The 14,953-nt window shown below is 46.9% G+C and overlaps 2 protein-coding genes across 2 annotated transcripts in view; both read left to right on the top strand.

The window, feature by feature from the left end:
- The first annotated feature begins 2,388 nt into the window (after window positions 1-2,388).
- RAB11FIP1 (RAB11 family interacting protein 1) lies at window positions 2,389-14,289 on the top strand. The gene is made up of 5 exons (XM_009279702.1): window positions 2,389-2,393; window positions 2,540-2,982; window positions 3,468-4,263; window positions 8,898-9,003; window positions 11,020-14,289. The coding sequence occupies exons 1-5, from the start codon at window positions 2,389-2,391 to the stop codon at window positions 11,236-11,238; spliced, it is 1,569 nt and encodes a 522-aa protein (XP_009277977.1). The 3' UTR covers window positions 11,239-14,289.
- The window catches only part of BRF2 (BRF2, RNA polymerase III transcription initiation factor subunit), a 4,905-nt gene continuing 3,634 nt past the window's right edge, over window positions 13,683-14,953 (top strand). Inside the window, exon 1 of the mRNA XM_009279600.1 lies at window positions 13,683-13,742. Within this exon, the coding sequence (XP_009277875.1) occupies window positions 13,683-13,742 (60 nt within the window). The remainder of the gene's footprint in view (window positions 13,743-14,953) is intronic.

The following is a 14,953-nucleotide window of genomic DNA, read 5'->3' as shown; positions in this document are numbered from 1 at the left end:
GCTGGAAGGGGGCGGGGGTGCTGGCCCCGGCGGCTGCCGGGCCGGCCCGGGGAAACGCAGCCGGTGCTTTTTCAGCCAGTCCTGCCTCGTGCTTGGCTTTGATTTTTAAACATTTACATGCGAGTGCTAACAGCGTACGCTGGGAACAGCCAGGCTGACCTGAGAAACTTAATGTATTTGAAATGCCTTCTCCTTCCGACAGGGAATGAACGCAGGCTACAGCCAGCTGTTCATGTATTTTTCTTAATAAATACTTAGCAGAGCCTAAGCATGTGTAAGAGCAGATAATTCGGTGTTACACGGGCTGGCTTCGCTGTTGTCAGCAGGACACTGAGCCAGGAGACTAACGCCGAGTGCCAGCTCTGTGTCATACTTGCTCCTTTGAACATAAACACTGGGGCGGTGCGCTGAAGTCCCAGGGGTGGTTGCTGGGAGGGTTTTGCTGGGAGTCAGCAGCCTTGTAATGTGGCTTGAGATGGCCGGTGAGTCACCTTCCTCTTCTGGCTCACCTGAGCAGATCCAGGTATTAACACCGGCTTGGCCAAAGCTGAGATCCGCGTCGTGTTTCTCGACAAAGCCGTCGCCGCTTGTGAAGCCTTAATTATAACGTGGCCGTCATTAAGGTCGTGTCAAGCGCTAATGTGTTTACACTGCGGCGCGTGATGTGCCTTCAGTCAGCAGAGTTCAGGGAGTCAGCCCTGGGAGGCGAGCGACGCGGGTCCTCCCGGGCTGGTTTCTTTGTGCCTGGGCCAAAGGAAAATACGGGGGGGGGGGGGGGGCAACACAGACCCCAACTTCAATGCTCCTGGGAAAAATTCTGATATTTCCAATTGTTAATGTTGCCCCCCCCAGCCCTCGATTTTCTGTTTGAAGGCTGTTTCTTTTGTCATCGCTTAGCTGCCGTGGTGACGTATACCTGTAAACGGCTGGTTTTATTTGGAAAATAAATGCATGTTGATTGACAGGCGCACACTAACATAATAAATGAAATTAATAAGATTTTATATTTTGTAGTTTTGGGGGGGAGGTTGTCAGTACGTTATTTACCTTCAGCCGCTCTGAGGTGGACGTCGCGGCGTGCTTCTCAAAGCGAGGGCCGTGTTTCGGTGCTAAGCTGCCTTTCGCTGAACGCACAGTTTGTATTTTGGATGCTGTTCGAACAGGGCCTGCTTTTTCCCCGGGGCAGAGCGTGCAGAATGAATTGTTGTGGCACCGTACAAATGCAGGATGCTCCTAGAAATCACGCGGTTCGGAACAAAAGTGCCCAGTGCTGGCTTGCGTTAAAGGCAAAGGATTTGCGCTTCCCTTGCTGCTGCCGCTGCGGGACTGCAGCTTTAGGGACCTGACAAAACCTGACATTTCCTTACAAAATCCCTTCTCTGGTAACTTGTAACTTCAGGTCTTAACATCGAACTGCAGCGTGGTGCTTGAGCATTCATTTCCCTCTAATGTGTTTCTCTGTAGCAGATTTCTGAATTCATCTCCTTCAGTTAATGCTCATTAGTTTTGAATTTTCTCTGAAGCAAATTGTCTTTTCCCATTCCCTTTCATTGCTTCCAGTGCACCTTCAAAGCAATGCAGTGCAAATTTGATGGAGAGGCAGATTTGCATGCTCTGTTCGCTTCCTTTATTTTCATGTAGCAGCTGGTGAGGAGGAAGATGCCGGCGTTTTCCCGGCGGCCTTTCCTGTCGGTTCTGTGGAGTTGGGAAGTCTGCGGCTCCCGCAATAGACAAAAAAGTATTGGTGCGCAGTGCTGATAATTTTCTTTGCTGACCCTAATGGGATTTGAGTGTCATTGAGTGGTAACTGAGCACATGTGGTAGAGGCACGCAGATGGTGGCTTTGCAGTTTAGGATAACCTGAGCGCTTACTTAATATGCAGTGCTTAATGTTCTGGAGCTGCATTTCAGAAAGGGATAAGGTTCCGTCTGTAATGAATGTCCTTCCTGGTGCACTCCAGTCACGAGCTCGTGGAGGTGAGTGGAAATCCCCAGACGGTCTGTAAGGCTTGGTTTGGCTCTCGTCGTGTTGATTAGGGGTTCCTTAGCTTAAGAGGCATTAAGATAGCAACTGAAAAGAAGCTGGAACGAAAGGTATGAGGGCGTGGGGCGTGTGTGCGAGCTCTCTGGTACCAGTTTCAGCTCTCTGAGGCTGCTGCTTTCGCACCCACTTCAAAGTCCTAGCCTCTGAGAATTTCTTTCGGGAAGCCAGATAAAAGCACAGAAGAGAGTGGCTGAGCCGAAATACAGGAATTCCATGTTGTGTTTCTTTTTTTTTTCCTTCTTTTTTTTTTTTAACCCTTCCTGGTCTGGGTTTTAAAACAAATTTTACTAATAACTTTCTATTCATGATAAGAAATGTTTTCCTTGGTACCTGGCCATATGATTATGACGTACTTGTAAGATTAAAGGCTTTTTTTTTTTTTCCCCCTTCACTGTAGGCTTATTAGGTTTTTAAAACATAAACACCCTCTGTTGTTCTAAATTACCCATGCCTCTCAAGAACTTGTTTGTAAAAGAAATCTCCTTGTTTCTGCAGGTGGTACAAGCTTCGCTCCAAACCAGGGAAAAAGGAAAAGGAGAGAGGGGAGATCGAAGTGGATATCCAGTTTATGAGGAGCAACTTGACAGCCAGTATGTTTGATCTGTCCGTGAAAGACAAGTCTCGCTCTCCCTTTGGCAAGCTCAAAGACAAGCTCAAGGGGAAGAGGAGCAGTGGCCTTTCCGACACGGCGTCGGCGATCATTCCCAGCACGACTCACTCCCCCGCTGACAGCGAAGATGAGTCAGTTGAGAAGGAAAAGAAGAAATCAAAGTTCAAAACCCTGTTTTCCAAACCTGGCCTGCAGAAAACTTCCCTCTCCCAGTCCATGTCAGTCCTACCGACGCAGCAGCCCGTCACCGAGAGGGTTCGGCTTCGGCCCAGCGACTTCCAGTCGCAATGGGACGATGAGGAGTCGGAGACCTCTCCAACCTCAGAAAGTGAGTATTGGCACTCACTGCACTCATGAAGCACAAAGCCTTTCTCCAAAGGTTTGCTTGCACTTTTCACACTCTTTAGAGTACTAGTTAAATTCTTCTTACTGAACAAATCCGTAGAAAGTCACTTCTGTCCACTGTGGTGGGTATGCACGTAGGACATTAAGCTTAGCCATGAGCATCTACCTTGGGATAGCATAGAAACTGTGGGGCTGTGTGAGCAATGTCTGCACGTGTTGGCGGTGCAGCTTCGCAGTAAGTGATCTGTGGTGGTTTTAGGTCGTTGAACGGCGTGTGTGATCCGGTATGCTGAGGGCTGGCAGTGGTAGGGGACCCAGAAGGTTTGGAAGTGGCTGGTATAGTCACACTTGCAATGTTTCTGTTGCTGCGATCCATTAATGACTGTGAAGCACTGAGGTTGTCAGTAGCGAGTGTCAGAGGAAGGGATGTTCTTGCATCTTGAATTTCTCCCTGCTTATTTTTTCCAGAAGCCTTTGGAAATGCCCTGGAAGAGAAGTCCTCTCCCTCTCCTGTATTTAAATCTCGTAAAACAGCAACTTTAGACAGCAGGCAACTAAACCAAGTAACCACTGGCCACACCAAGAAAGAAGGGCTCTCTTTATTCAGTGGCCTTAAATCCAAAAGCGATCCTGTTTCCAAGTCTAGTCTGTGTATCAATGGCAGTCACGTTTATATGGAAGAGAGCACGATGAAGGACAACACTCCAGCCTCTTCCCCCTCTCCTCACAACTTCAGGAGGAAGCAGCTCTTTGCTTCAGAAGAGAACCTGTCTTCCAGATCTACTAAAGGACCTGAAGAGACGGGAAGAACATCTCCTAGTCATGCTTTCTCTGGGTCTGCATCCTTGGAGACCTTTAAATCTATGACTTTGCCGTCATACAAATTGCTTAGCAGTGAAGAATACCTGGAAGCCAGTGTTCCTCCATCTGTCGAGGTCATTAAAGAGACCAAAAAAACAGACCACAAGAAGTCTGCCTTGCTCTCTTTGGTCACAGGGAAGAAGGAAGCAGTGAAGACCATCGATGCTGAGAATATTCCCGACAGGACCCTGCAGGATGAGGAAAACAAAGTTCCAGAAGAGAAGAGCGAACAAGAGGCCAAACATCTTGAACTTCCAGCAGATTTAAGCAGAGGGAATTCTTCAGAAGATGGTCACCGCGCAGAAGACGTCTTTGCAAATAAGCAGCCGCTCAACCCTTTTGAGGAAGAACGGAAACCTGAAAAAGCTGCTGCGCCGGCGAAGACCAAAGCTGTCAAGCCCAGGTCAGTCGTGTTTGCTTCAGAGGTTGACATAAATAGCGACGTGCAGCGGTGGTGGCAGGCTGTAACTAGGCTGCTTCCTGCCACAGAGCAGCGCTTCTCAACCTGGCGTCCTGCGTGCGGCAGAAGCGTGTTGCTCTGCAGGGTACCTGGTGGTTTTAAGCTGGCCATTGGGCCCTTTAATAACAAATAACAATTCTGAGTTCTTTCTCGGTATGAAAAAGATTGATATAGGGATATTCCTTAGAAGTGATGATGAAATAGTGGTTCTCTGAGTGCAGGCATCTTTGTAGGGGTGATTTTTCTTGCTGGGTCTTTTGCAAAAACTAACATTCTTCTGAGCTGTGCGGCTTGAACAAACCCAGGGGCTGAAATACCAGTTCTAACATCTCTACTTTTCTCTTCTGTATTTGGTTGTGGTCTTCAAAAGTGTTAATCTTGGAGCTCTTCTGCTTTTGGCATTGTTCACAGCAACGTGAAGGACGTTTGTGTGAATTTGTACACAAGGCTTCTTTGGAAATTCTGCTCCTTTATCCTTCATATATATATATATAAAAGTATAAAAAAAACCCCAACTGTGTTTTTATATGTATATGGGTGTGTCCTACTAATAAGGCTACGTTTTGTGTCTGTCTGTAACTCCTTATTTTCAGTGCTTCTCATGTTTAAATGTCTTGCGTATGAAGTATCTTACATACTAATAAAATTGCTTGGGGTGCAGAAGACGAGATAGTGCTTAAAAGCAGCCACCGCAGTAACCTGTGCAAACTCTACGGTAGAAGTGTTCTGACATAAATTGAGTGCTTTGTAAAGACACGTTTAAGTATGTAAAGTCTGTCAGATAGGCTCTGAGGTCTCTTGCAAGTATAACTCATCTCCAGTGTTAGGAGTTGATGGAGTCTGGTGCTAAAGCTTGTCTGTTCCTGCCTCGTGTTTCATCTGCAAGTGACATGCGAGTTTTTTGTCCCTTTTTGCAGACTGGGCGTGCCTTCAGAGGAGGAAACCAAAGCCACGCTTCCTACTCTTGCACCTGATTCCCTTCCTGCTTTTCTTTCTGTACACCGTATCAGTAGTGACAATAATCCTTTTATTTCTAAAACAGGACAAAAAGTCAAAGTGCCAGACTCTGAAAACATTACTAGTTCTCCTGCATCTATTACTTCTCCTCCTCCTCCTTTTGCTGCAGAGCTTTTGAATGGCAAGAACCCCTTTACTCCTGAGTGGGACAGGACATCTGCGGCCCTGGATCCTGAAGGCATTGCCCGTTTCCCTTCGTCCCATCATCTTGCAGCTTCTGTTTCCAAAATACCTCTTCCTGGGCAGGTCTCTGGTAGTGCTAATAATCCTTTTGCTTCTGAGTGGGGGCAGAGCTCACAGGGCCATGGTCCTGAAAGCTCTGATAGGTGGGCTTCCCGGGGTCTCTCTTGCCCGCCCGCACCTTCTCTCTCCTCTGATTGTCATTTTAATGACAATAATCCCTTTGTATCCAAGCTTGGCTGGGAACCAGATGCGCCAGGTTTCGAAGCTGTTGCTAGTTCTTCCCCTTTCTGCCTTCCTTGTGATGAAGACCGTTTCTCGGCAGAACACCCTGCTGAGCTGAAACGCTCTGGTTGCGACGCTTTAGGGAGCTCTTCAGATGTGGCTTCAACTAGTAATGTCAAAGCTGTATCAAACCCTCTCAGCACCCTTTCTGACAATCCTGGTCTGGCTCCAAAGAAGCAGTGCGATTCTCCCCAGCTTCAGGTTGAGACTTCTTTGAAAAGAAGTAAGCTAGACAAGAGGAAATCTGTGTTCTTTCTCCTTGATGGATCGGAGGGTGTTACGTCAGGTGATGAGGGTTTGGGTGGGCAGGAAGGCGAAAAGCAGTGCTCTGATTTCAGTGAAATGTTATTGACAGGTTCAGATGCAACAGGAGAGCGAGCAGGGTTTGCTCGCGAACTGGAAGCAGGGTGCTACCCATCGTCAGAACTCTCTAGTGACAGCACAGGTCCCATCCGAAACAGCGAGACCGCCGTTCAGGGTGGTGTGGAACGAGGTGGTGTAAATACTGAACCCTGCACAAAGGATGGCAAACGCTTCTCACCTCTCTCAAAGTGTAGTAATAGCCTCTTGCCAGAGATCGGTGCTGAACAGCCACCTTCCCCCGAGAGTGAGCTGAATGAGAAGCAGGAGATCTTTGGTGAAAAGAGACGAGAAGAATGTGCGCCCACGTTAGAGTCCCAAGCAACTCCAGTTGATAAAAATGACTCATTTTCTCAAGTAGGATCTGCCAAACCAACCTTGGGAGCTTGCACGCTGTCCCCTTGGGAAGCCGACGTAGGGAGGGCTGGCAGCGAGGTGTTAGTCACTCCGAAGCCAGCACCACGGCTGTCTGTAATGCTGAAAAAGTGCCCACCAGTTTCTCAGACTGATGAGTTAAGTGGTGATGTGCCTTCTTCAGGCGATGGTGTAAAATCTGCGCCTGGGCTCCCATTACCTAATGGTAAAGCCTCAGATGCTCGTGGGTGCCTCCCCCAAAGTGGCTCATTAGAGACTATCACTCCACCAGTGATGCTCAGAGATGACAGCAGTAATAGGCATTTAAAAAATGAAGGTGATGACGATTTATTTGACTGTCTTACACATTTAAAGTCTGCCATTCCCGTTACTGGAGACCGAGGTTTGAAACTGGCCAGTCTTCCAGTTATTCTGGAGGGAGGCTCCGATGACGAGCTGCTGGGTGACTGTCAGGAGAACCATGGTGTCACTGCAGGTGATAAAAACGTTTCAGAGACTGGAAAGCAGTCCCTAGATTTAATGCCTTTGCACGAAGAACTGAAAGAGCGCTCTGATAGCTCTGCTGCAGCCCAAGTAACCTCGGCCACTCCAGGAGGAGGAGGAAGTGCTCCTGGTACTTGTAAGCCAAGCAAACCACCCGTGCTGCCTGCCAGAGTAGATGTTCACAGTGTCAATAACCAGGTAGCTGACTCAGGCTTAGGTATGACGTCTCATTCCAGGGAGCGTAATAGTCATTTTGAGAAACAAGGACTGAAAATAAGTGTAGGTGTTGGGGAGCGTGCGGAGTGTGACTTCTTTGAGCCTTCTGTTTCCTCTTCCTCCCTGTCAAGTCCTTCCCAGCCCTTCTCTTCCTCTCATTCTCTCCCCTCTGACACCCCAAGTCGTAGAGCAGAGTCTCCGAAAAAGCCAACAGCCGAGGGCTTCGCAGATAAAGCAGGAAATTCTGGCAAGAAGAAGCTTCTTCAGGCATGGGTTTCACCCTCTGAAACATATCCTAACCAAACTCAGCAGAGTGGTGAAACCGTGTCTCCTAAGCACAGGTGAGAGAATATGGGAAATACACAGAAGGTATCTCAGTGCTGATGTGAGCCTTGCTTTTTCTCCCTGTGAGCGCAGATCTGTCTCTCCAGCTGCAGGAATTTACTGTGCTTTGCAGTGACGTGGCATTGTACAGACTTAACTTCCTCCGGCCCGTGGATTTGCCGGGGCCTGGGTCCTGTCATGCCAGCGTAGGATCATTGCTGGCACCAGATGAGTCTGTATAGCTATTAAGGATGCCCAGAGCACTCGAGGGGACCTGCCATTCATCACAGTGCTACCTCTTAGGAGAAATGTTAGGGAAACTTGGTCGCAGTTTAAGAAACAGGGTCATTTCATCAAATTGGGGAAATGGACTGCAATTCATCCATTTTTCATAAATGGGAGAATGGTCACAGGAGGCCTGATAAACTGGGATGCTTCCTTTCCTGGCTGAACCGGCCTCCTGAGCCTCGAAGTGAATCGCAGCAAGCGATGCAGCTAAAGCCTCTCTCTCCCAAGAACACGTGGCTGCTTTCCGGAGCTGTCTGCAGCTAAGATGAGGCACTTAAGGACATGGTTTAGTGGGCACGGTGGTGTTGGGTCGATGGTTGGACTCGATGATCTTAGAGGTCTTTTCCAACCTCAATGATTCTATGATTCCTCCTGCCTGCTGGGGTACTGTTCTCCGAGGAAGAGTGCCGCTGACCTGTCAGCCCTCAGTACTCTATCTGCAGAACTCTGTCTAGGGTCTAGGATGCTTCTGGGCCGGCATTTGCTGAGATACAAGTAAAATTTTCTTCCTGTATTAAAATTGGCAATGTAAATCCCGCTCGAGCAAATGAAGATAGCACTTTTTGGCAGCTTATGGCGTAAGTTCAGATTGGAAAAGGCGTACTATATGCTTGTCCCAGGATAGCAGAAGTATTTGATATGTTGCAAGAACCACAAATATGTTCTCATTAGGAAAGTCAGGCTCAAATACTGGTGCGTGAGAGATCAGAGTAACTGCTGCTGTGTACTGCCTTCTTGTGTAGACAGACCTGGCTTTTCTTTTGTGACATACCATTCAGGATGTATTTCCCTTGTTACTGCTGCTTTATTTCCAATGCCTTAAGTCAGTAAAGATAGTAGAAAGAGAACTGAGTATACCTCTAAAAAGCCTATAGCTTAGACAGAAATGCCTTGTCTTCCCAAAGCTGAATCTCTTATCTCTCTGGAGATAGAGAAGGGTAGGGATTTTTCCCAATTTCGTGCTGTATTTGTTTTTAGTCTGAAGATCTGTGTAGTGCTGGTGTTATATGTACTGCCTAAATAGCATAAACCTTTTTTTAATGTTGCAGACTCCATCCTGTGAAGCCAATGAATGCCACAGCAAACAAGTCTCAAAGTAAAAACCTGAACGTCATCAGCACTATGAATGAAAAGCTGCTGGAGATGAACGTGAAGGTATGGAGAAAAGCGGCACTTTAAACCAGAGCTTAAGCAGTAAATTGAAAAGAGTTTGTGTGTTTGGGCTAGTTTGCCTAGGCTCATAGCTCATATATCCTGAGCAGAAAAAGGAACAGTGGTTATTAGACCGTGGGGGGCCTGAACTTTCTTTTTCTCAGTCCCCAAAGGTGGGGACAATCTTTAAATATTTTTCTTTCCTTGCAAACTGATCTATAATGGAATTGGTGCCTCTTGTTTGCGGAGGGGATTCTCAGTGGAGAGGAGCGCGGGGTGCCCTCTGACTCCCCAGAGGTGAGCGGGATGTGTGTGAGCCATGAGGTGGCTGTGACAGGAATGACGGGTGACTCACGGGCGGTGCTACCCCTGGAAGATAGTCCCGTTGGTGACGTGTGGGAGCTGCGTAACTTGGATCTGCACCGAAGACCGGACGAATTAGTCGCTGTTTACTGTCAGACGTGATTAGTCCCCAAAGCTCATTTTCACCCTGAAATAAGTATGTGGCTCTTAAAGCCGAGAAGGTGGGAAAAGTAACCTCGGGGTGGCTGTTGCCTTGTAATGTGTTGCATTAGTATCCTGTGCAGGTTGAGAGACCAGGCGCCTGCCATTAAAGCACAGCTGCTTCCTAAAAGCGTAGCTGTGCAGCTTGCATAATCACTCAGATTTAAAGGAGCTTTTTGCATAATCTTGGACTCAAAAGAGACCTCCAGGCTTGAGGCACAGCTTAAAAGTCATGTTGATCAGAATGGCTAGAGGCATCTCAGGTCAGCAGGGCAAAACCCTGGGTACCGTTATTGTCTCTAAGGGTTTTTTGGGGAAAATGAAAAGTTAGTACCAAAATAACTGTAGTGCCTCCTTCTGGTGTAAATGGAAAAGAAGAAAATGCGAGTTAAATGATTCAAACGGACACGTTGCTATTCTGAACGAGTTGAAAACTTGTAATTAGCATTCTGGTGTGGTGCTCTGATTCCACATAAGAAATTATGCTTGAGGTAGTCACGCGAGCCTGTTGTATGCATACGCCCTGTGAAAGAAAAGCCTGGGCTGGCATTCTGGTGTAGCGTCTGAGAAGGTAGCTGGAGGAGTTGGCAGAAGCTGCTAAGTACCTGTCCAGTTTGCTTAAGGGTTAAAAGCAGAAGAGAAGCTGTGTTGTGGTGTGTTTTCACAGTGATAACTACAATAAGAGGGAAGTGCCAAAGGCCTAGATGGGTGTTTCTTGCTGTTTAACCTGAATTTGGCTTTCCTAGTCTTTGGTCTGTTTTAAACAGTAGCTGTCCCAGCGCTCGTCTATAAACGGTGGTAGTTGATGGTGCGTGGCTGTAACTTCCATGCATCTTCGCTAAGCTGGATGGGCTGCTGCCTGGGGTCAGCATGACATTCTTTCAGTGTAAACTGGAGAAGAGTTGAATTACAGAACTGACATTACGCAAAGATTTTATGCTAAAACGATGGCCTGCTTACCGTCTGTCTCGCTCTGAGCCTGCCTTCTGTTCTGGAGAAGACTGCCTAAGCTCTGTAAGTTGTGTTGCTGTGCCATAAGTAGCATGCACTTACTCTGAGGCAGTTGCTCTTTTTTCCTCCAAATATTTTCAAAAAGCTATTCTGCATTCTGGAAGTGCATGAGTAGAGACAGTGTTTTGTATGAATTTTTCCAGGCTGGGTTTGCTAATGGCCCAAAAGGTGCTTTGTAGGAGAACGCTTGCCTGGCCTGCCAGCCTCTCCCTGTCGTTGTTAGTGCCTTGGCCATTGCGCAGCTTGGCCCTGGGCAGCCTGCTCCTCTCGATAATAAAGTGCTAATGACTGATGTTCCGAAATGTCGTTTGGGTGGAACTTATTTTTTAAAAAGATACGAAGCACGGTAATGCTTTTGAAGAGCAGCTGTGGTTCTGCAAACGCTGTGTGTGAAGTTGTTCATTGGTGCTTTAAATCCCACAAGCCAGCTACCAGATACCGTTCTGTTGCTATTTTGAAATGCCGGTATGTCTGTAATGACCCTGCCTTTCTTCTCTCTCGAAGAAATATGATCCTTCAGATCCTGCCTATGCTTATGCTCAGCTAACACACGATGAGCTGATCCAGCTGGTCTTGAAACAGAAGGATACAATTACCAAGAAAGATCTCCAGGTGCGTGAGCTTGAAGACTACATCGATAACTTGCTTGTCAGAGTCATGGAAGAAACCCCAAACATTCTTCGTGTTTCAATGTCTGGAAACAAAAAAGCTGGAAAGATGTAAAAGCTCTCGGGACGTTGGTTGAACAAAGGACTGAATTCCCGCCAGTGGGGTTTGATTAATAAGGAGACGATGTGAAGTAGGTGGTACCGGTTGTGCTGCCCACAGAAAATGACCTCTTTCCTGTTTCTGCCTTGAGCAACTCTCAGTTTGATTAGTAGTTACATCAGGTCTTGTGTATGGAGTCCAGAGGTGGAGTCAACTTATCATATTTATTTTTTGGTTTCTTTCCATTATTTGGGAAGATTTGTTCAGGCATCTAATCCAAAGGCTGATTGCGATAGGAAGGGTGAAGGGGCTTTGATGTGTTTTGCTTGCCAGCAAGGCACTGGTGATCCTTTTATGAAGACTTTTTTAATGGTTTGGTTTTGTAGCGGCTTTGGTAGATCAATTACTCTTCTTTCCATATCTTAAGTTGTAGTGCAATATAAAATCTTGTACAGTAGAGCTTGAGGATTTGATTGTTTTTAAAAAAAAAAATATTAATAACTACACTGGAGAAGTCCAAAGATGTGTGCTTCAGACCAGGGCTGTGCGGGCTGTATTTTAAAAGTAATTAATGCCCTAAAAGTCGAATGCAAGTTAAACCTTAGATTGGAAAGGAAGAAGCAAAGCTTAGTTAATCTCATAAAGTACATATTGTTTCAAAGCAGTTCTCCAAGGGGAAGATTTACAGGTTTTTTTGGTATGGGAAACATTGAGATGTCATGGTATGTTTGTCTACCGTGGGAATGGTAGTAATGAATTTGGGCCAAAGGTGCATTTTAAATCAGAAGCTGTTCTCTTATAGACTTCAAATTCCTGATTCGAAGGTCGTTCAAATGAGGGGAGGCAAAGGTACGCCTGGTTTCTGTTCTGTAGTCTTAAATAGGTGAGGATTTCACAGTATGCGTGCGTGGCCCCTGTCTCTTTCTGTATGGGAGTTCTGTGACGATTTTTCTTTTACGCCATTGCAGTTTATTAAATTTAAATACCTTGGATTTTGGAGCCGGGGCTTATCTTGGAACGACCTTCAAAGATGATCAGTCTTACAACGCTTGCTTTCGTGCATTCCTTACACAGCCAAGAGAGGAACCAAATCGCCCTCCCCTGGAGATGGGAGCAGTCACAAAGCTAGCACTGAAATCTGATTTGGTTTTCTTTTGTGACTTGCTGCTCAGAATGCAATGAAAATTTTATGTAGCTGAGAAAGAGTGCTGGTTTTGCTAGACAATCGATACCTCAGTCTGCTTCCTTAATGTGTGGCTGCTTTGCAGCTCAACAGACACAGGTATGTTCTCCTCCCCATCTCATCGGACAGCAAATAACAGCAGAGCGCTATCGAGCAGCCACCGCAAGAGGCTTCCTCCACTGAAAAACTAAATGTGGCTTTTATTTTTTGGCAAGCTCTTGTCAAAGATCAAAAAAATCAGATGCCTCTTTTGCATCTCTGGGATTTATCAGGGTTGCAAGAGTCCGTACAAGGCTTAGAAGAAAGTTGAAATACCGAAAGCGTGGGTGGCAGAGGACCAAAGCTAACGCTCCTACCTTCGGAAGTTGAAAGGGTCTATTGGGTCGCTCCTGGCTTAGCTCGAAAGGGGGGAGTTTCTAACTCAATTTTTCTACAGCAAAGCACTTTATTGAGGGACTAGACTAGCTGGATCGACTATCAACCTGTTAGTAGTCTGCTTGCTATTTTCATAAAACACTGAAAACTACTGGAGACTTCTCAAATACTGTATTTTTGTAGTGAAGAGTAGTTTAATATATTTGCCTAGAGATGTGTACGTTTATTGGAAAATTCACAAAACGCTGTTAATTACCTTTTTATTACTGTAAACTGACTAACTACCAAAGTCTGGAGCTTTTCTGACAGAGCTCTCCTTCAGGGGAAGCTTGAGTTGAAACAAGTCTTAAGCGTTAAGAGTCTTCTAAGGCTTCAGGTACTTTGTTCTAATTTTATTTTTATTTGAGCAGATGTCTTCAGCGAAGGGGTTATTTCTTTTCTACTGTACCCTCTTCTGTGAATGAAGGGTCTGAAATGCAGAAGGTCTTAGCGGCATCTTCAGCTCTTGGCTGGTGGTTTTAATTTTGAGTGGTACTGGGTGGCCTTACTGAAAACTGCTGCTGCTTCTCGTGCCTTGAAATAGTGAGGAAGATGAAGGATTAACTTGTTTCCTCCTTGTGCCTCAGTGGATCTCTGGAAAGAAACGGTTGCCTATACCTCACTAATAAACTTGTCTTCTAGACTTTATTCCATGGCTTTCTGATGTTCTAGGTCAGAGAGTCAGAAAAACTGGTTGTGCCTTTGAACGGTGACTTGAACGGTTCAAAAATGGTATTATCGGTAGTCTTAACTGGACACGTGGGAAGCAAGGCTGGACTCTTGCTTTTTGCTGGCCTCATTTTAAAACAATATGGGTACTACTGAGTCTCAGGCTGCTGAAGGCACCACGGTGCTGTGCGCGATGCTTTTGGAGCATGGATTTTATGAAGTTCGGATCATGTGCATTCCTGTTGGCAAGAATGTGCATCTTGAAGTTACATGCACAGAAACAAAGCGGTAATACGCGCTCTTAGCGGTCTCTGTAGAGATGAAGCCTAAAAACTTGTAATATCCTCTCCTGGCAGCCTTTTTTGCCAGTTACAGCCGTGGCCGTTGAGGTGGACGCCGGGCTGTGTCTGGCTTTTGCCCCTGAGGTTGTTCTCTCCGGTGGTTGCGTGTGTTGAGCCTCCTGCCGGAGCAGCACGGGCGCCGCTGCGGGGTCACGGTCCCGCACCAGCCACGCTTCAACTTCTGTGGCCGTGAAAGCATCGCACAAACCTTGTACCTCAGTCTTTTATTGGCAATACTAGTTAAAGCCTTTCTTCGGCGTAAGGGGACTGGCATTTTATGTCCAGCAAGGTGCTTTACCTTGACTTTAAGGGCCTTAAGAATCAAATGTATTGTTTTATTATTGAAGGATCTGAATGTATTTTTCCCTGTTTATACTGTCTGCTTTTAGCCTGGGTACCTATTTGTTTTTGAATGCCTTTTGGTTTCATGGAACACTAAAATAAAAATACCTGAAATCCAGTGTTCTGATCACTTTGTCTTTTTTTCTGAAAGAGCAGTTTCAAAAGGGCCTCATCCCCTCCTCGTGACCAGCTCTGCTGCCTGAAACTCCTCATCCTCAAGGTATTTTCGGGCTAGTTCCATCCCTGCAAGCTGTCTGTGCAGGAAGTTCATGGTAAACACCTCGCAGGGTGGGGAAACCTGATGGACGAGCTCATCCGCATCACGAGAATCGAGAGTTTCTGTAAAGGAAAAAAAAAGAATAAATGGTGTGAAAGGTTCTTGTCCAGGAGCCAGCTGAATCACCCCAGTCACAGCGCTGGTCCCCCCGGACCCTAATTGTAATGGCCCGCAAATTGTGGGCAGCGGATGAAAAGGGAGGAAATCAGCCTCCTGCTGTCTCGGGGCCATTTAGCCCCAAACCTGTCTGCGCTGCGGGAGCCCTGAGTGCTGTCGTCGCCCTCATCCTCCGCTGGTAATGAAAGGCAAATGGGGGGGGGCACCCAGAGCCCCCCAGCATGTTGGGGCTGCAGGGAGGGACGCGGCTCGGCCCTGACCAGGATGATGAGCTGTGGCTGATGAGTCTCCCAAGGGGAAGGGTGTTATGATTTCGCGGTTCCCCGCCGAGCGAGGGAGCGCGTTGTCCCCTCGGTCCCTCTCCCCCTCCCCTCCGCGGTGCCCGGG

The sequence above is a fragment of the Aptenodytes forsteri genome, unplaced genomic scaffold (genome assembly GCF_000699145.1).
Source record: "Aptenodytes forsteri isolate BGI_AS27 unplaced genomic scaffold, ASM69914v1 Scaffold298, whole genome shotgun sequence".
Taxonomy (NCBI): Eukaryota; Metazoa; Chordata; class Aves; order Sphenisciformes; family Spheniscidae; genus Aptenodytes; species Aptenodytes forsteri.
Note: the sequence above shows the minus strand (reverse complement) of the source record. Positions and strands in the feature narration are given on the sequence as shown.